The sequence below is a fragment of the Mirounga angustirostris genome, unplaced genomic scaffold (genome assembly GCF_029215605.1).
Source record: "Mirounga angustirostris isolate CCGP_5_RB_7025 unplaced genomic scaffold, mMirAng1.0.hap1 SCAF_17, whole genome shotgun sequence".
Lineage (NCBI taxonomy): Eukaryota > Metazoa > Chordata > Mammalia > Carnivora > Phocidae > Mirounga > Mirounga angustirostris.
The window spans coordinates 48,972,997-48,994,420 of NW_026991725.1; the positions used below are offsets into that span (position 1 = coordinate 48,972,997).

Consider the following 21,424-nt stretch of genomic DNA (forward strand, 5'->3'; position numbering starts at 1 on the left):
GTGTAGTCCCACTAGTTTAATTCTGCTTTTGTTTCCCTGCCAGAGGAGATGTATCTAGAAAAATGTTTCTATGGCCGATGTCAAAGAAACTATTGCCTGTGTTTTCTTCTAGGATTTTTATGCATTCAGGTTGCACATTCAGGTCTTCAATATATTTTGAGTTTATTTTTGAGTATGGTGTAAGAAAGTGGTCCAGTTTCACTCTTTTGCATGTAGCTGTCCAATTTTCCCAACACCATTTATTGAAGAGACTGTCTTTCCCCCACTGTATATTCCTTTTTAAAAAAAGATTTTATTTATTTATTTGACAGAGAGAGAGCACACAAGCAGGGGGAGCGGTAGGCAGAGGGCGAGGGAGAAACAGGCTCCCCACTGAGCAGGGAGCCTGATATGGGGCTCAATCCCAGGACTCTGAGATCATGACTGAAGGCAGATGCTTAACCGACTGAGCCACCCAGTATATCCTTGCCTCCTTTGTCATAGATTAATTGACCATAAAAGTGCAGATTTATTTCTGAACTCTATTCTGTTCCGTTGATCTAGGTGTCTGTTTTTGTCCCTGTACCATACTGTTTTGATCACTATAGCTTTGTAGTAATCTTGAAATCTGGAATTGGGATACCTCTACCTTTGTTCTTTCTTCTCATAATTGCTTTGGCTATTCAGGGTCTCCTGTGGTTCCATACACATTTGAGGATTATTTGTTCTACTTCTGTGAAAAATGCTGGTATTTTTATAGCAATTGCGTTAAATCTGTAGATTGCTTTGAGTCCAGCATGGACATTTTAACAATATTTGTTCTTCCAGTCCATGAGCATAGCATGTCTTTCCATTTGTTCGTGTTGTCTTCAATGTCTTTCATCAATGTTTTATAGTTTTCAGAGTATAGGTCTTTCACCTCCTTGGTTGAATTTGTCCCTAGGATTTTATTCTTTTTGGTGCAATTACAAATGGGATAGTTTTCCTAATTTCTCTCTCTGTCGCTTTGTTATTAGTGTGGAGAAATGTCTTTTCTGTATATTAATTTTGTGTCCTGCTACCTTCCTGAATTCACTTATATGTTCTAGTAGTTTTTTTGGTGGAATCTTTAGGGTTTTCTATATACAATATCATGTCATCTGCAAATAGTGACAATTTACTTCTTCCTTACCAATTTGGATGCCTTTTATTTCTTTTTCTTGTCTGATTGCTGTGGCTAGGACTTCCAGTACTATGTTGAATAATAGTGGTGAGAGAAGATATTCTTGTCTTGTTCCTGATTTTAGAGGAAGAGCCTCTCAGTTTTTCACCATTAAGTGTGATATGTAAGTTGTAGGTTTTTCATATATGGCCTTTATCATGTTGAGATATGTTCCCTCTAGACCTGCTTTGTTGAGCGTTTTTATCATGAATAATGTTGTACTTTGTCAAATGCTTTCTCTGCATCTACTGACAACAACCTGCTTTTTGATTAACTTTATACCAATGTCATATTCCCTGTGGGTTTGTGCAGACATAGATCTTGTTCTTTGCAATGACTGCATTGTGTACCATTGTACAGATATGCTGTAATTTGTTTGGCCAATGCACTATATCAGTGCCTTTTATTTGTTTTTAAATTTTAAACTTGTTTTTGGAAAATGGAAGCTATACCATGTCCATGGTTTATAAAGAAAGGATGTCATCCTGCTATGCACAAGAATTCAGAATTCATAGCCCTTCCGCCGTGAAGAGCTCTCCCAGGGAGCACTGGGATTTTTTTTATACCTTCATTGAGATATATTTCACATACCATAAAATTCACCCATTTAAAGTATATGGCTGTATGCTTTTTGGTATAGTGGTTATTTGAGTGGGTCCTTCCTTCCTTCCTTCCTTCCTTCCTTCCTTCCTTCCTTCCTTCCTTTCCTCCCTCCCTTCTTTTTCTTTTCTTTCTTTTTCTTTTTTCTTTTCTCTTCTTTTCTCTTTTCTTTTCTTTCTTTCTTTTTGCTGAAATACTTCCCCAAAGACATTTTTTACATGTCATGTTGTGCAACCACCACCACAAACAATTGTAGAGCATTTTAAACATTCCAAAAACACTCCCTCTGCCTATTAGCAATCACTTCCCATTCCTGCTCCACCATTACCCCCTCAGCCCCGGGCAACCACTGATCTACTTTCCATCTCTATAGTTTTGCCTGCTCTCACTGTCTCACATAAGTAGAATAATACAATAGGTGGCCTTTTGTAACTGATTTTTTTTATTAAGTGTAATGTTTTCAACGTTCATCCATACTGTGGCATGTTTCAGTCCTTCCTTCTTTTTAGTGTCCAGTAATATTCCATTGTATGGCTACACCACATTTTCTTCATCCATCAGTTGATGGGGCTGTGGGTCTTTCCCACTTTTAGGCTATTGTTCATAATGCTGTTATGAACATTCATGTACAAGATTTGGTGTGGATGTATGTTTTCATTTCTCTTGGGCATGAGGTACTTGGTTTTAAGAGTCTTTTGTGGGGGGAGGTGATATGCCTCTCAAGTTTTCTACTTCAGGTGGTATCTATCAATTTCCTACTAAGAAAAAAGAAAAAATTATGGCTTTTACACTACCTCCTACCTCCCCATTTCTACCGATCTTGGTTCTACCTGGATTTTAGAACCCCTGTGATAATACCTTCTACATGGAGGACATTTGGGAAGCATAGCCAGACATGATTTTACATTAACAAAGTTTGTAACATCTGCATTCCTTTTTCTTTAATATTTTGATTCAGATGTTCCCCAGCATTTTTGGTATTATTGTCTAAACACATTCAATTTAGGACTAAGTTGTGTGATTGCACCCAGAGAGAAGGAAATGGAACCCAACGCAGTGCTTCTCCAAGTGTGGTCCCCAGAACAGCAGCATCAGTGTCACTGGGGACTTTTTAGAAAAGTGAAATCTCAGGCACCCCCCCCCCCCCGAGACCTGCTGACTCAGAAGCTCTGGGGGTGAGTCCCGGCAGCCTCTGAGCAAGTCCTCCATGTGACTCTGGTATGCGGTCACATTTGGGAGCACTGCCTGACGTCATCCTTTTCCTTGCACTGTCTTTTTTCTAGAATACTTCTCCAAGTAAATATTTTTACATGAGATAAATGGGTGGTAAACTTTTATGCCTTGCTTATCTGAAAATGTCTTTATTTTAGCATCAGGCTTCATTGACGGGGTCACTGGGTTCTAGCCTCATTATCATTTTCCTTCAAAACCTTTGAAGTGTCACCTGCTTGTCTTCTAATATCCAGTGTGACGCAGGAGACATCTGGGGGTCAGTGTAATTCTTTCGTTCCTTTTTTTTTTTTTTCCTTTCTAGAACCACTTCTTTTGAGAGCCTGTCTCCCCCTGACTTCTTTGGTCCCTCTTGTTTTGGCAGTGTGGTCGTGTGGAGCATAGCCAAGAGAGAAGCCATCTGTGGCAGTCCTGCGGCCGGCCTCAACGTGGGGAATGCCACCACAGTGATCTTCTCGACGTGCCGGGATGAGATGTTTGTTACTGCTGGAAAGTACGTGCCTGCAGTCGGGTTTTCAGAACTCATAAATCACTATATTTGCTTGTATGGAAAGCCAGGTCATTCCAGTTGGGGTTCCCCTGCAAAATTAGTCCTGCAAAATTACCTTCCGTCCTAATTCCTAATTTGCATGATTTTGTAGTCCTTAAAAATCCTTTTAACGGAAAGTCTTTTAAATCTGGTTATTTGAGAATTCTGTGCTTCCTCCTGAGGAGGGCTCTGCTCCTCGGCGAAATTCATGTCAGGTTCTGGTCTGTTTGTGACTGATAACACACTACGTACAATGCATGCCCACAGAGCAATGTGCGCGATTGCACGGATTCACTTACTGGTCCATGTTTCTTAGCACCTGCTATTGATTTAGGTCTCCTGAAATGATAGTTTGCGAATGGACTGTGCCAGGAAGCTTCAGATGTTCGACTATTAGCCATATGAGATTGTTTCCGGTAGAGTCAACTTTTAACCAGCTAATGGGGACCAAGCTGAAAGCCAACATCTGTCTAACAGAAAACACTAACTTACAAATTCACCAATTCAGGGCCCTGCCTGGTGTCTGAGCTGAAGGTTAAACCCACACAAAAGTGTTGTCTTTTACGCGGTGTGCCAGTTCAAAGGTCCAAACGCTGTGAATGTGGGGTCGAAGTACCTGTTGGGTGGAAACTATCTTTTTCAGCCTATGGATGATGGTCTCCCATCTGTGAAAGGCACACACCACTGGCTACTTTTCCAGCCAGAGTAAAGAATTTCTGTATGGCCCCTCCTTGTGATACGCAACATGCATTTGTTCTGGGGCTAATTATGAGGACGGATTCACTTAGCAGCCATGAAACTAGCTGGCTAAATGGGAGCCAGCCCCTAAGGGGCTAGTCTTCTTTTTTTTTTTTTTTTTTTTAAGATTTTTATTTATTTGACAGAGAGAGACACAGCGAGAGAGGGAACACAAGCAGAGGGAGAGGGAGAAGCAGGCCTCCCGCGAAGCAGGGAGCCCGATGTGGGGCTCGATCCCAGGACCCTGGGATCATGACCTGAGCCGAAGGCAGACGCTTAACGACTGAGCCACCCAGGCGCCCCAAGGGGCGAGTCTTATTAGGAGAGTGCTCTGCGCCCAAAGCAGCTAGCCGTGTCCTGCCCTGTCTTCCGAGGCCACTGATGACCATGTGTGTGTTCACTTCCTTGGGTTTGCAGAGTGGTTTCACGCAGCCTTTGCATGATGAGGGTTCAGCTGCCCCTCAGCAGCTGCCATAGCTGCAGATGTCAGCCCAGCCTGGTGTCCACGGACAGAGTTTCTCCAGGAGCCAAAACTTGAAGTGAAGCCGCACCCCTCCCCCAAACTTTTTCTTAGGGCAATCTGTATTCTAGATTGGCTTTAATTGCATAGGACAGTGATAACTGAGAACGAGGACTCTCAAGCAAGATTTCTGGTCCGGCACCCACAACATCCTCCATGATGGTCCCAACTGCAGATGTTCCATGATATTGTCCTTCACGAGAGATCCTGCAAATTCCAAATTTGACATCCACCAGGAAGGCCACGGAGAAGCTGTTTTTTTTTTTTTAATTTTGCAAGTACTCAAAAAAAAAATATTTGAACAAGAAATAGATTTGTATTCAAATAAAAAAGTATTCAAAATACTTAATGAGTACTTACTAAGTGCATAACTCTGGAGGCTAAAAGAAAAAGGAAAACCGAACTTGACTGTTCTATTTTTTATTTTTTATTTTTTGATTTTAATTTTAATTTTTTTATTTATTATTTTTTAAAGATTTAATTTATTTGTTTGACAGAGAGAGAGAGACAGCGCGAGAGGGAACACAAGCAGGGGGAGTAGGAGAGGGAGAAGCAGGCTTCCCGCGGAGCAGGGACCCGATGTGGGGCTTGATCCCAGGACCCTGGGATCATGACCTGAGCCAAAGGCAGACGCTTAACCAACTCAGCCACCCAGGCACCCTTAATTTTATTTTTTTAAAGTTGATTTATTTAAGTACTCTCTATGCCCAACGTGGGGCTCGAACTCAAACCCCGAGATCAAGAGTCACAGGCTCTTCTGACTAAGCCAGCCAGGTGCCCCGATCAATCTATTTTTAAATTAACCTTTTCTGCCTTCGACTATTAGCTTCAGCTATGATGTTGACTGCGATATGTTTATACAGTTATTAATTCAGATGAACTCAACATGCAATGATTAAATGCCAACTGTAGGCCAAGTCTTATGTCAGATGCTGATTTTGTGAGGCCCTTTGGTTACTTGGTCTCATTTCTTGCGAAGACAGGACTCTCCATAGCGAAGCACTTTCCTTGAAAAGATGTCCTTACAGCTGTAAGCCTTGAAAGAAACATCTTAGTGAACTCTGGTTTGCTCTTTGTTTATCTGCTCGCATTTATGTCTGCTCTCCCTACACTGGAGAGAGTATTCACTGGCTGTAAATCCTTGCTCTGCTGTGTTTTCTCATTTGGAGAGTAGGGGGAGCGTAAATCCTACCTCAGAGGGTGGTCGTAAGGATCGACTGGAAGATTTTAAGTAGAACACGAGGCCTAACAAACCCTCAGAAATATCCAGCTCTCTTCCCTTCAGCCGCCTCTTCAGGGGAAGGCAGAAAACAGAGAAGAGATCGAGAGATTCCTAAGTGGGTATCCATTTGATTGTGTCTCTCTTCCATAGCGGGACAATCCGAGTATGGGAACTGGATCTTCAGAATAGAAAAATCTGGCCAACTGAGTGCCAAACGGGTCAGATGAAAAGAATAGTCATGAGTATTACAGTAAGTATTACTCTAAGTGTGATTGTCAGCAACTACTGGAACAAATCCCTTCAATAGTATTGACCGAGGGGTGTGTGTGTGTGCATGCACGCACGCGTGGATGCATGCACACACGTGTGCACATACATAGGTACCTTGGGCTGAGGGTAGGGAGGTGAGGTCTGGACCTCGGGGATGCCAACTGAGGGGGCACATGTGAGGGGGAGTCTCACTTCCGGAGTCTCATTCCCTCCAGAAGTTGGAGAGGAGCTGCTTGGACGCAGCTCCGGGAGAGTCTTGTTTTACTGGGATTTGGGCTCTGCCATCGGACCCAGACGCCTGCCCCACTTGGACAGAAGCAGCTTATCCAGTAGGCGCTTCGTGGCCACAGTGCCTCCCAATGGCACTGGATACGAAATAATTCTTATTTCTGCCACTGGACCTAAAGTTCCTAACAATGAAACTCATTGTTGACACACAGTCCCTTCTATAAAGAGGAATTATTCCTCTTTTTTTTTTTTTTAAGATTTTATTTATTTATTTGACAGAGAGAGCGGCAGGCAGAGGGAGAGTGAGAAGCAGGCTCCCCACGGAGCAGGGAGCCCGATGTGGGGGCTCGATCCCAGGACCCTGGGATCACGACCTGAGCCGAAGGCAGACGCTCAACCGACTGAGCCACCTAGGCGCCCCTATTCCTCTGTCTTTAATGTGGACTCACACACTCGTACAGATAACTCCATCCTCCACTGACTTGTTTCTCTTATCTAACACATCATTGTTTTACGCAGATAGACTTGGAAAGTATGAGATAAAGCAAACACCTATTCTGTTTGAAGAATTCATCCTAGGGGCGCCTGGGTGGCTCAGTTAGTTACGCGACTGCCTTCGGCTCGGGTCATGATCCTGGAGTCCCTGGATCGAGTCCCGCATCGGGCTCCCTGCTCGGCGGGGAGTCTGCTTCTCCCTCTGACCCTCCCCCCTCTCATGTGCTCTCTGTCAAATAAATAAATAAAATCTTTAAAAAAAAAAAAAAAAGAATTCATCCTAGGCACCCTTCGGAGGTGTCTCCAGAACGGGACTGGCAGGTTATCTATGCATGCGGATCTAACATCAGACACAAAGAGTCTTCCAGCGAAATGCACAGGCTAGTGGGAGTCTCACATTTCCTCCAGTTCTGAGTTTGGCCCTGATTCTGCGCCCCACTCCGAGCTGTTCGTACCCATCTTAGAGTCTAAGGAAATTAAAGTCGTCACGAGCACATCTGTAGGTCTTCCTTGGGCCTCAGAGAAAGTCTTTCCCACCCCTGATCGGGGCTCAAGGGCATCCCTGAGAAAACACAGGTCTCTGGGCCTCTTCTCCTCTCTGATCCCCAGATGGCTGATGACGGTAGCTTTTTCTACCTCGGCACCACAACTGGAGACATTCTGAAAATGAACCCAATGACCAAACTGCTAGCAGATGCTGGGCCCGCGAAGGACAAGTTCAGTCTGGTGAGTGGAGACCGCCAACTTCTGTCCTGCCCTGCTCGCTTCTGGCGATTTCCTCCCTCCACTGCAGCATGCACCTGTGTGAAGAGTCTGTGGAAAAAGGACAAAGGGTATGTTGTGTCCAAGGCCACACCGAAATTTGCAAGGTGCACTGACTTATTATTGTCTTCTGCAAAAGCCCCAGCTACAAACCCAATTATATGCCGTGTTCCTTGGGGTCCCCACTTAGGGAATCAGACCACACGTTTTTTACGTCTTCCGAGCACAGGGCCATAAATATACATACAGAGGTATGTCATTTTTGTCCTAATCTAATAACTAGATCTTAGATTCTAGCCCCAGCCAGCACTGAAAGTCATAAGCAAGACCTAGACATTGTGGATTGTTTTCTATTTGCAGAGTTCCTAACAATTCTGGTTAAAAGTCCAGAAAGACCTCGATATTTAAGCCAAAATAAAAAGCCTACAATCAGAGGATCATCTTGTGGAATAAGTGCTGCTATTTCCAGGACCCCCAGAAAGTTACAAGGGCTGTTTCCACTAACCTTTGAATTTGAATTTGAGAGCTTGTGGTAGATTCTGCACCCGCCTGTCTCATGTCTGATAATAGAACAGATGGTTCTCAGTTTCAATGCCTTCCCACTTAGCTGATATTCCCAAGAAGACGTGAAATCTTGCACCGCATGCCCAGGGAAGATGTTAGAGTTTTCTTAATCATGCAATCATTAAATGCTCAAACTTTTAAGGGCATGCATAAGAATGAGGGAACGCTATAGTATGGGTAGAGAAGGGTTTAGAAATAATCCTACAGGAGGTTGAGGTGTAGTCCAAGTTATTTTTAGGAGGGGGATTCCAGGATATGAAACAGATAAAAGCAAAGCAGATCAGTTGAAGGAGGGCAAGACTCAGAGCCTTGCCGTCTCCAACTCCTGAGATCCTTCCAAAGGGCTCCATGAAACACTACGGAAAAATACCGATCTGGATATTTTTGGCACCCTCCCCCTCCAGCACTTGGGATCTAAGTGCCTTTCCCCAAAAAAAGATTCTGGCCGTCTTAGTGTTCCTCAAGCTTTGGGTACTTCAGTGCCATTGATTGCGGGACTGTGGATGCTCTAAGTCCTAACCATGGAGGCATTTGGGTTGGATGGCAAATTCCACAAAGCAGTGGTTCCAAGATGCCTCTTATACCCATGGAAAGAAAATAATTCTTTTTTTTTTTTTAAGATTTTATTTATTTATTTGAGAGAGAGAATGAGAGAGAGAGAGAGCATGAGATGGGGGAGGGTCAGAGGGAGAAGCAGACTCCCTGCTGAGCAGGGAGCCCGATGCGGGACTCGATCCCGGGACTCCGGGATCATGACCTGAGCCGAAGGCAGTCGCTTAACCAACTGAGCCACCCAGGTGCCTGGAAAGAAAATAATTCTTATGGGATGAAGGGATAGGAGGTATCACTGAAGACATTTGGTTGGAATATTATGTGATCTTGGGCAGTTACCCGTTTTGAAACTCTACTTAAATGGTCGCTCTCTGGTTAGAAGGGTAGAAGGATTGGAATGACTTCAGATGGACCTGGTAGGCATACAGCACTAATATGAAGACAAAGATGCTGATGGTCACAATACTAATATTAAAAACAGTACACAGGCCCCCGGGATCATGACCTGAGCCCAAGGCAGATGCTTAACCCACTGAGCCACCCAGGCACCCCATTAGCTGTGTTATTGTTGAAAACTTTAAGATGAAATATTGGCCATGCACATTTTAAAATTAGAACTTAAAAATAAAATAATTAAATTAAATTAGAATTTCATAGTGGATGCTATAAAATGACCATCATATGTCCCCAAACTTTGCAGATGGCTTTGAATTTAACTATGTCTATTACTCGCAAGACTATATACCGCATGCTTTAGCTCAGGAACTAGTCACCAAACAATAAGGGCTCTTTGTCCTTTCTTGGGATGTCAACTATGATCTCTTTGTAGTATAAGAATTATGTTCTGGGGCACCTGGGTGGCTCAGTTGGTTAAGCATCTGCCTTCGGCTCAGGTCATGATCTCAGGGTCCTGGGATCGAGCCCCACATCCGGCTCCCCGCTCAGTGGGGAGTCTGCTTCTCCCTCTCCCTCTGCCCTTCCTCCCTGCTTGTGCCCTCTCTCTCTCTCTCTCTCTCTCTGTGTCTCAAATAAATAAATAAGATCTTTGAAAAAAAAAAAAAAGAATTATGTTCTGGCTTAAACAGTAGGCACTGAGGAAATAATGTTGCCTGTGCCTCTCTCTATCTTCTGCTCTAACTTCATTTGAGCCGATAGATAGTGTTAATTTCTAATACAGTTACAATGCACAGGTGGTTGTAAAGGGAGGAAGTTTGGTGAAGCGTGCTTGCGCCTTGCAGGCCCCGGGGGATGACTTCCAGCACGTGAGCCCATTGCCGGCACTGAGCCCTGGTGGACAGCCTTGGGGTACATCACAGGCAATGCCTTCCTGCATTTCATCCAGGCATGGCCATGCCCTATACCCAGCTCATCAGCTCACACGCCTGTTCTTAACGATGAAACCATTTGGCCTTTTCTCAACGCTGTTCCTCCCCCTTAGGGAGTGTCCGCCATCAAGTGCCTGAAGATGGCGGGTTTGTTGGTGGGTTCCGGAGCCGGATTGCTGGTCTTCTGCAAAAGCCCCAGCTACAAACCCATCAAGTAAGTTCCAGACTCCACGGGGGTCGGGGTGGAGAAAGACCCACCACCGCAGGGAGGTCTGCTTCAAGCCGGTGACGATGCAATATTCCCAAAGTAACTCTTGGTGAAAGAATTTTATCTTACCGTCAAAATGAGCAGTTGGAATCACAACAGCTGATTTCTTTGCCAATGAAAAGACAGGAGCTTATGTTGAATCAAGCCAAAGTAGCCCACAATTAATTACCCCAGGGGACCTTGCCCTTCTGATAAATGCATCAATTATTATTTTGTTAATACGTGGAGCCATGACCGAGGAAATAAGATGCTGTTTATAAAGATGTCCAGCAAATGGCCTCAAATTTCAAACTTTCAAAATTTGTTTGTTCAGTGACATTTATTCTGCGACAGGTTGTGTGTCGGGCACCATGCTCGTGGTTAATTCATTTGGATACAAGTGTTAATACAAATAGCCAGCATTCACCAGCTGCTTCCACGTACCGGATGCTGTGCCATGTACTTTTTGTGGGTTATCTATCGCATCAGTTGAAATGAAATGAAATAAAACTTTATCCACTGTCATTAACACGGATTTACTGAGTACCTCCGGCCAAGCCAATGTGCCAGGTGCTCTACTAAAAAATAAAACAAGATGCCGTCTTTGTCCTCCCAGAACTAACAGTCCGATCTGGGGATAAGGTAATATGCGCATGAAATAGTCCTTGTAATTCAAGACAGTATATAAACACAGATCCTGTGGTCCAGGTAAAGTAAAACGTATCATGGATATTACAGAGGGGATCAGAGAAGGGGGTGACCCCACTGTGGTGGTGAGGCTGGGAAAGACACTCCCCAGAGAAGCAGAGGTGGAGCTAGAGCTCACCTTCAACCAAGCCAGGCACCCCTGGATATGCCCCATGCAGCCTCCCCCAGCTCGAGCAGAGCCAGGGACGCTAGAGTGTAGACTGTAGAACGAGTATCAGCTGTCTTCACTCCAACACGTCCGCGCTGCGCATTCACCGCGTACCAGATACTGTTCTAGGTGCCCTTGGGAGAAGCCATGACTAAAGCAAACAGAAATGAAGGGAAACGTCCCTGCCCCTCATGGAGCTGGCATTCCAGCAGGAGGGAAGAGACAGTCATAAAGTAAACAAGTAATTACATCATCTTAGAGGGTGATGAGCAGAGGGGACAAATGGAGTTGCAGGTACACTAAGGGGGGACTGGGGACAGGAGACAGGCTGTCATCTTAAATTCCGTGCTCCGGATAGGTCTTCTTGAGAATGCATTCGGACCGGTTCTGTGTTTGTGTGAAGGGGAATAAGAGAGGGAGGCTGCGTGAGAGTGGTGGTTAGACTCTGGATATGTGTACGGAGTATAAGACATTATCCCCCTCATTTGTGAACACCTTGTTTTGAATACACAGATGTTCCCATTGTGATGAGAATGATTAATTCAAGGCCGTTATTACAGGATTTGTGCCGTGCCTGTCCCCATACTAACCTTGTGGGACAGCATAGCCTCCCATTACTTGCAGGGGTTTCTGCCTCCTTGGGTTTTCGTGGTTTGAGAAAGTAGCTCCCGTGTGAAGTCAGGAAGTAGTATGAGGAAGCAGACTGCTGGAGCTCAGGGACCCCTGGCCTCGCCCCCATAGCCCTGGGCTTCACCCTGTCTTGTAGGGAGCCCACATGTCAATAGCCAGTATCTCTACTGGCTGCCCTTGGGGGGCCTCCTGTGCATTAGCTTTGATCCTCACTGCGACCCAGCAAAGGAGAAATTATTCTGTGCTTGGGTGAAGTGAGGCCAGGAGATTTCTGGCAATTTATCCAGGGCCGGAGAGCTCTATCTATCTAGTTAGTGAAGAAGCCAGGAAATAACTCAGGGTCAATCCTTTCTTCATTAACCGTCCTGGGTCCCACCAACAAATGGATCTTTGTAAAATACTGCATTTCCCACGCCGATCCCTTGCACAAGAATCTCCATTGCGTTCTTATTGTCAAAACTAAATTAGTTGCAGAGCAAGGTTGGGTTTTTAGGGACACATTCATTTATGTACTTTTTTTTTTTTTTTTAAGATTTTATTTATTCATTTGAAACCCAGAGATACAGAGATATATATAGAGAGAGAGCATGAGCAGGGGGGGAGACAGAGGGAGAGGGAGAAGCAGGCTCCCCGCTAAGCCAGGAGCCCGACGTGGGGCTCGATCCCAGGACCCCGGAATCATGACCTGAGCCGAAGGCAGATGCTTAACCATCTGAGCCACCCAGGCGCCCCTCTTTTTTTTTTTTTTTTTTTTTTAAAGTTCATACTCATTAGACGTTTATGAAGCAGAGGGATTTGAAATGTGGACGGAGAGACAAGAGTCTCTGACAGTTCTGGGGAAGAGAGCCACTATTAACATTTTGTTATTTCTTCTTGTCTTGTGTTCTTCGCTTACATTTTAAAATAATTGTACTTCCTTTGTATACAAAATTTTATATTCTGGTTTATTTTTACTTAAGGCAAACGTCATAAACATTTTCAGTGTTAATACCTTTTTTAAAAACTACTGTGGTAAAATATACATAATCTTCTAAACGTGGTTTTACTGGCTAGGCAAATATCTTAAGAAGTTGCCTGCCATCCCATAGATGATTTAACCATTGCCTTACAATTGGGTATTTAGGTTGTTTCCAACCTTTTACTCTTTTCACTAAGGTTACAATAACCTCCCTTGACATAACGGCTTCCCCTCCCAACTGTAGGATTATTTCCCAGAAATAGACTTAATAAAGTATTTAATTGCCATGATCATTTGTACCCATTGCCTTCCTGGAATGTTCCCTCTGTCCAGATCCTGCCTATGTTCCACAACCCATTTTAGACTCTGCCTGAGGAAACCCCCTGACTACTGTAAACCAGGCTGGCCTCTCCCTCTGCTGCCCATGGGCCCCCAGTACTGTGAGTCACTCCTGCCTTTCCAATTGTGTCCTCTCCCTGAAGGCATGTCCCCAGGCCCTATGCCTGATTTGTATCCTCTGTAACGAGTCCTCACTGATTGAGTAAATCTACTTCACCTTCTTGCTTCTCCATAAAGGAAAATCCAGTTACAAGGTGGCGTCACGTCAATCACAGTTCGAGGGGAAGGACACCAGTTTTTTGTAGGAACAGAAGAATCACACATTTATCGTGTCAACTTCACGGATTTCAAAGAGACTCTCATTGCAACTTGTCACTTTGAAGCTCTCCAGGACATTGTCTTCCCATTGTAAGTAGAAGAGCAAAATATTTTGGCTCCTAAAATCAGTGAAAACATGGAGGTCTGATGCAGTGTGCCAAGAAATTTAATTTTATCTTATTCATGCATTTTCAACATGTGTTAATATGATTAGGATCTTTTGTCCTTAAATTTCTCAATTATAGTCAGTTATTTTAATAACAATTATCATCTAATATTAATTATAATAATAATTAGAACTATAATACTGATGTTTTATTAGTATTTAATAATTATTAACAATAATTATGTCTGTTGTCTTTACCCTATGGCTGGCTACATTAACTTTCACAGTCCAAATTTGGGCTACTTTAGAATGTTGGCTTTTTTAATAAAGCTATCATGGAAACTTTTCTGTTTTCCCAGTGCTGTCTGGAAAAAGCTTACTAGGGCCTTTTTTCAGACTTCCTTCAAGTCATTCGGTTTATGCCTTTTGGGTCTTCCAGACTTGGAGCATGCAGTGGAGGTGGACACAAGGGGTCTTCTGGACTTCTTGGTAATCTTCCGGATTTCTTGATAAATCCCACTTGAAACAAGTGAAACAACCAACCATCAGCAGTTTTGGTATCAAAAAAGTCATAGTTTGGGCGCCTGGGTGGCTCAGATGGTTAAGCGTCTGCCTTCGGCTCAGGTCATGATCCCGGGGTCCTGGGATCGAGCCCCACATCGGGCTCCCTGCTCAGTGGAGAGCCTGCTTCTCCCTCTCCCTCTGCCTGCCTCTCTGCCTACTTGTGCTCTCTCTCTCTCTGTCAAATAAATAAATAAAATCTTAAAAAAAAAAATAAATAAAAATAAATGTTTCTAACAGTGAAAATGGCCTATGCTTCCCACCAGGTGGATCTTTTTTTGAAAATTGGTTGGTCATTTCTTTCTGTCTTACTTTTTCCCTCTTTTTCTAAGGAGCTCAGTAGAATCAATCTGTAAAATTATTTGACCCTGGGGCCTTTTATAAGAGTAGATTTTTAACTATCTTTTTGAATTCTTTTTTTTAAAGATTTTTGTTTATTTATTTGACAGAGAGAGAGAGAGCACAGGCAGGGGGCAGTGGCAGGCAGAGGGAGAGGGAGAAGCAGGCTCCCCACTGAGCAGGGGGAGCCTGATGTGGGACTTGATCCCAGGACCTTGGGATCCTGACCGGAGCTGAAGGCAGTCACCCAACCAACTGAGCCACCTGGGCGCCCTATCTTTTTGAATTCTTTTTTTTTTTTTTTAAGATTTTTTTTTTTTTTTTTTTTTGAGAGAGAGAGAATGAGAGACAGAGAGCATGAGAGGGAGGAGGGTCAGAGGGAGAAGTAGACTCCCTGCCGAGCAGGGAGCCCGATGCGGGACTCGATCCAGGGACTCCAGGATCATGACCTGAGCCAAAGGCAGTCGCTTAACCAACTGAGCCACCCAGGCGCCCTATCTTTTTGAATTCTTATATAGTCATTGACCTATTCAGGATTTGTAACTCCTCTTTTTCACCCCTCCTCCTTTTTTCTCTTCTTTCTTTCTTTTTTTTTTGAAAACGAGCTTTATTGGAATAGAGTTTACATACCATAAATTTTACCCATTTACAGTGTGTAATTCACTGTGGGTTATTTTGCATATTTACAGAGTTGTGCTACCATCACCATAATCTAATTCTAGAAGATTTCATTATCCCAAAAAGAAACCTCTTAAGAGTCACTACCCATTCCCGCTTTGCTCTCTCTTCTCTCCCTGCTGAGCTGTGGAGAAAACTGAGCTAAGAGGAGAACGTGGGGTACGTGAGCATCATGTACAAGACTGTGTTTTTCCTTTCCTTGGGGATTCAGCTTTGTTAATGTACATTGTTTTCAGCTGCTATGGCTTTGTATGCCAAGGCATTAATCTGTTGGGAAGAAGTATGTGTGAACCAAAGCGACCTCTGCAATACTCTGCTATCATGCGCCTATTTGCCAATTGCATATGAGCTAATGCACATTACAGAGACATGGGCTGTAGCAAAAGAAACTATGTCTCTTTCCAACCTATTGGTATTGTTTAGTTTTAAGTCTTGGTTTTTTCATAGAACTTAGTCCATTTGTACTTATTTCTATCCAATGAGTTTATAGATATTTTCTATTTAACATGTTTCCGTGTTTCCTTTTCTTGTCTTTTGTTGTGTTGTGATCATGTTTTTTGGTCCTGCCTTCCCCTCCCCTACTTCACATGACTTGGAAACCATTCATTGTATTTTTATTCACAGAGTGATTACCCTTGATTTTTTAATATGCATGTTTAAACATATTTTTCTGCCAAAGACTAGAGTTCACCAACATTTATATCATATTTTCCAAAGAAGCAAGAGTCTCAACGTACTTTATTTCCCTCTTTATCTTCTTCTCACCATCTCTCATGCTAACATTGTTTAGAATTACAGAATTATGTAGTTATGAATTACCTATAGAATTACATAGTTATTGTCTTTTACAAATAATTACTTTTAGATTTTTTAAAGATTTATCTATTTTAGAGAGAGAATGTGAGTGGGGGAAGGGGCAGAGGGAGAGAGAGAGAGAATCTCAAGCAGCCTCCCTGCTGAGCACAGAGTCCGATGCGGGGCTCAATCCCAGGACCCTGAGATCATGACCTGAGCCGTAATTAAGAGTCAGCCACCCAACTGACTGAGCCACCCAGGCGTCCCTAGTCCATTTACTCTTAATGTAATTTTTGATATGGTGGTATTAAATCTTCCGTTTTGTTATTTGTTTTCTTTCGTCACATCTGTTCTTTGTTCTTCTATTCTTTCCTGCCACCTTTTGCTCTAATCAAATGTTGTTAGCATTCCATTTTAATTGCTCTATTGGCTTTCTACCTATATACCTTTGCATTAATTTTTTTTTTAGTGGTTGCTCTAAGGATGAAAATATGCATTTTTAATATATCACAGTCTGCTTAGAGTTAATGTTGAATGACTTCAAGCCAAATGCAGTCTGGGAACTTGGCGACAGTTTATTTCTCTTACCCCCGCCCTTATTCTTAGTGCTGTTGTTTTCATGTATACCCATTAAAATTATAAACCCATTAATACAAAATCACAATTTTTGTTTTAAATAGTCATAAATCTTTAAGTTGTAAATATATATATTTGTTATAATAATTTATAATTATAGTATAAATATGTGGTTTCTAGTTCTTTGTTGATATTACCTGTCTGTTAATTCATTGGTATCATCGTTTCCTTTAATACTTTGAGTGCATTTTAAATTAGTTGCTTTGAAGCCTTTCTCTGCTAATCCAACATCTTGATCTACTTGGAGTCCGTTTCTTTTGACTACCTTTTTCCCAAATCATATTTTCCTATTTCTTTGCATGTCTGCTTACTTTTTGTTGAAAACTCAGCATGATAGCTAATACATTGTAGTGACTCCAACTTCCCTAGTGTTCTCTGAGGATTATTGGCCTGGACTCAAACTGTAATTTTGTCTTTTTCACAGAATGCAGCAGCTGACATTCTCATGGCTTCCCAGTGCTACTTTTTTAATATAGGTTCTTGGTACTCCTGTGGGCTTGCCGGAATTTAGCATTCACCCAGGGATTTGTGCAGAGATGAAGCTCATCCTCTCCATGGTTTCCTTGCTCCTAGGGATTACCCCATAATTTCCAGGTGTTCTTATGCCCTCAGGCCCTGGCTTCTGGTATTTTAAGCCTGTAAGGTCCAGCTTTCTGCCCCCCAAGCTGAACAGTTGGGGAATGTATTCAGTTAAAAAGGCAAAAAACCCTCTCAGGTTGATCCCATGTAGCTCTGTCTTCAAAAATAGACTCCTTAAAAAAATCAATAGAATTTTATAAAAAGAAAGGAAAGTAGAGTCCTCTCTGGTCTCTGTTTTTTCTTCCTCTTGGGTTTTCTCCCATGTATGTAGAATTTAGCTGTCAGATGGGAACTTGGGCAGTGTTTCTAATCTGAATTTAGGTTTTACTCTGATGGATCTCTCGCTGCCAGGATTTCCCCTCTAAATTTTCCAGCCCTCAGCTCCGATCTCTGCACACCTTCAGCCAGTAAGGCTGTGATTTTTCCTTCTTCTGTGGCCACCGTAGCTGGGGGACTTGGGGGCACCCTCAGATTAGCCAGCAACACAGTAATGACTCTTAACCCTTTCTGGTTGCATTTTTACAAGAGCAAATGCTTCTTGATTTCTGTGTACTTTTAAATGTTTTCAGCATCTTTAGGATTCTAGGTTCTTGTTGTTGTTAATTCCATCCAGTGTTTCTTTCTTTTTCTTTTTTTTAAGATTTTATTTATTTATTTGACAGAGAGAGACACAGCGAGAGAGGGAATACAACCAGGGGGAGTGGGAGAGGGAGAAGCAGGCTTCCCGCAGAGCAGGGAGCCCGATGCGGGGCTCGATGCGGGGCTCGATCCCAGGACCCTGGGATCATGACCCGAGCCAAAGGCAGATGCTTAACGACTGAGCCACCCAGGCCTCCCTCCATCCAGTATTTCTAACTGTTGCCTGTGTGAAGGTTTGTGTGACCACTTCACTGCTCCAACATTACGAGAACTACTCCCTTCTGGTGATTTTGATATTTTGTGTTTCTCTCCAATTTTGTCTCTTCACAGATTTTATCTGGCTGATTTCTCTTTGTCCTCAATGTTTCTGGTCTACTTGATGATAATCTGTCTTGCTTCCCTGGAGGCTACCTCTGCATCTTCTACCTCTACTCCTGTCTCTGTCCTCTGTATCTGTCTCTTCATTTCGATGGGAGGCACGTGGGCCTGGTGTGCCATCTTGATCCAGTCAGTTTGTTTTTTTTCTGGAACTTAACCTTTCAGATCCTAAACTAGAGACAATCGGCTATTTGAAAAGCTCAGGATTGGGCTAGAAGTAGACTGTCCATCCAGGGTAGGGAGAGTTTGGAAAGTTCTCTGGGTGCGCTCATTCCGTGATACTTGATTTTCACGAGGAGTCCACATGCCTCTTTAAGAGCTCACTTTCCCCACAGAAGGGGGTCGTTCAGAGCTCACTTTCCCCACAGAAGGGGGTCGTTCACCGAAGGCAGCATCATATATAAAGCTTCTCTTATTTTAAATGAACATCATCTTCTAAGGTTGGCTTGATTTGATCAAGTAGCAAGCAGCAGCATCTCAGCTGTCCCCTTCCAGCACGCACTCTTTCTAAGTAACTAGTCCAGCATTATAATTTTCTCTGAGCCCCAAAACTAAATATATGGAAAAGATCCACTTATTTTTCTATTAATTCCGAAGCGAGTAGATCTTAAAACATGAGAGGGACTCTCTTTTCCTGAATATGCTTTTGATGAAATACAGACATTTCTTGAGAAGCATTTAAACTAAAAGTTAACTCAACCTCCATAGAGACTATAAAACTGTAAATTCATATTTATAAAGTAGGTGGACTTTATTGTACCCCAGTAGGACTTCTTTTTCTTATCCAAATTGCAATAACCTGTAATTTTTGATGTAATGGTGTTTTACACTCTATTTACAAGTTTTCCTTAAAAAAAAAAAAGTGGGGGGCGCCAGGATGACTCAGTTAAGTGTATGACTTTGGCTCAGGTCATGATCCTGGGGTCCTGGGACTGGGTCCTGCATCGGCCTCCACACTCAGCGGGGAGTCTGCTTCTCCCTCTGCCCCTCCCTCTGCTCATGCTCTCTCTCTCTTTCTCTCTCTCTCTCAAATAAATAAACAAAACCTTTTAAAAAAAGGACAGACCAATTACCCTGGGTTCACGTCCTTGTCCAGAATCTCGTATTTTCTCACAACCACGCAAAGTTCTGCTCTAGGTTATCTGCAGACCTGAAATCTAGCGCCTGTGTCTTTTTTCTCTTTGAAATTACAATGATGGGAAAAGTTTTGTTTAGCCTCTCTTGGCATCAATATTCCACAGCCCTATTTGATCTCCAGTCTACCAGGACGTTTAAAGACTTTGGAATTGACATTTTCCTCTTGAGCAACTTTGTCCCAGCCCGTCCTCCGGGCAAAGGACTACACAAAAGATGGTCCACGGATGACTTGTGGGCGTTGAATGCCATTTTGCACAAGGTTTCTGTGAGGCCGCCAGGCTCGGAGATGCTGGGTGCCTGGAAGGCATCCTTCCCCATATCCTTGCGCGATGTGTCTAAGAGTCAAGCCCGCATGTAAGACACAGTGTGCGTCTTGGGTGGCTGTCCCTCCTTGTTTTCACGGTGGCTCCTTTGCAGCAGCACCGCCGAACTATTCGCCACCTGTGCCAAGAGGGACATCAGGGTGTGGCACACGCTGTCCAACCGGGAGCTGCTGCGCATCACTGTGCCCAACATGACCTGCCACGGCATCGATTTCATGAGGGACGGCAAGAGCATCATCTCGGGTAACGCTGACGTCTCGGGCGTTGGCGCGGGCTCTGGCTGGGGCTTGGGACCTTGTTGCCCTTCCACGCTGGCCTCTCTGTGTGGTCTCTCCCGCTGCCCACCCCTCCTTGCTTCTGACCCAGCCTCCCTATGGAGCCCCTTCCAGCCAGGAGACTTTGCGAGCTCAGAATAACCAACGAGCAATGTCGCCCCCCCAAACATTGCTGCACGGAGGGTGCCGCTTTCTCTCCCGTGGGAGAGTTTAGCAATTCGACGGCCCAACGGATTTGAGGTCTTGGCCAGTACAGGGCGCCTGTGTTAGAATCCCTTCAGTTGGCGGAGAGAGAAAAACCTGACTTCAACTATGTTATGCCTCAAAGGGAATCCACTTTTAACTCCACTGATCCCGTCGTGCCAAAATATTTTAACATAAATTACAGACACCATCATATTCCACCTCCAAATACTTTAGTATATGCATCCCTAAAAGTAATATTTTCCTACGAAATAATAATTTCTTTTTTTTTTAATGTTTTATTTATTTATTCATGAGAGTCAGACAGAGAGAGAGAGAGAGGGGCAGAGGCAGAGGGAGAAGCAGGCTCCCCGCCTAGCAGGGAGCCCGATGCGGGACTCGATCCAGGACCCTGGGATCATGACCTGAGCCGAAGGCAGACGCTTAACCATCTGAGCCACTCAGGCGCCCGAAATAATAATTTCTTAATATCATCTTGTGTTCAACTCATACGCAAATTTCCCCAGTGGTCAGAAAGTAAATTCCCTTGTTCACATCAGGGGAGAGTCAAGTGGATCTTTTTTTTTTTTTTTTTTAAGATTTTATTTATTTGAGGGGTGCCTGGGTGGCTCAGTCGTTAAGCGTCTGCCTTCGGCTCAGGTCGTGATCCCAGGGTCCTGGGATCGAGCCCCGCATGGGGCTCCCTGATAGGCGGGAAGCCTGCTTCTCCCTCTCCCACTCCCCCTGCTTGTGTTCCCTCTCTCGCTGTGTCTCTCTCTTCAAATAAATAAATAAAATCTTTAAAAAAAAGAAAAGACTTTATTTATTTGAGAGAGAGCACGCAAGCATGATCGGGGGAGGGGCAGAGGGAGAGTTGCCCCCAAAGCCCCCCCCCCCCCCCCCGTGACCTTCTCTCCTTCCCCACCTCCACCTTCCTACCTCTGATTTTGTCTCTTATCACCACTCGCCCCTTGTGGCCACGCTTGCTCTTTGGCTATTCCTCAAGCACATGATGCATAGGGTCTTTGCTCTGGCTATTCGGTCTGCCTGGGTTGTTCTGTCCCCAGGCGGTCCCATGACCTACTCACTTCATCCCCTCAGTTCCTCAAGTCTTTGCTGAAATGGGATCGACCTTGAACATATTCTTGAAAATTGCCCAAGTCAAGAGGTGACACTAAGGCCGATGAGAAGGAGCCAACCCCATGAAGACCTGGGGGAAGAGCATTCCAGGC

General features: G+C 43.8%; 1 protein-coding gene across 2 annotated transcripts in view; it reads left to right on the plus strand.

Annotated features, from left to right (window-relative positions):
- The window catches only part of CFAP52 (cilia and flagella associated protein 52), a 41,201-nt gene that overhangs the window by 9,645 nt on the left and 10,132 nt on the right, over positions 1-21,424 (plus strand). For both annotated transcript variants that reach the window (XM_045888161.2, XM_045888162.2), the window contains 6 exons: positions 3,375-3,503; positions 6,170-6,269; positions 7,622-7,738; positions 10,329-10,429; positions 13,483-13,653; positions 19,829-19,977. In XM_045888161.2, the coding sequence (XP_045744117.1) occupies positions 3,375-3,503; positions 6,170-6,269; positions 7,622-7,738; positions 10,329-10,429; positions 13,483-13,653; positions 19,829-19,977 (767 nt within the window). The remainder of the gene's footprint in view (positions 1-3,374; positions 3,504-6,169; positions 6,270-7,621; positions 7,739-10,328; positions 10,430-13,482; positions 13,654-19,828; positions 19,978-21,424) is intronic.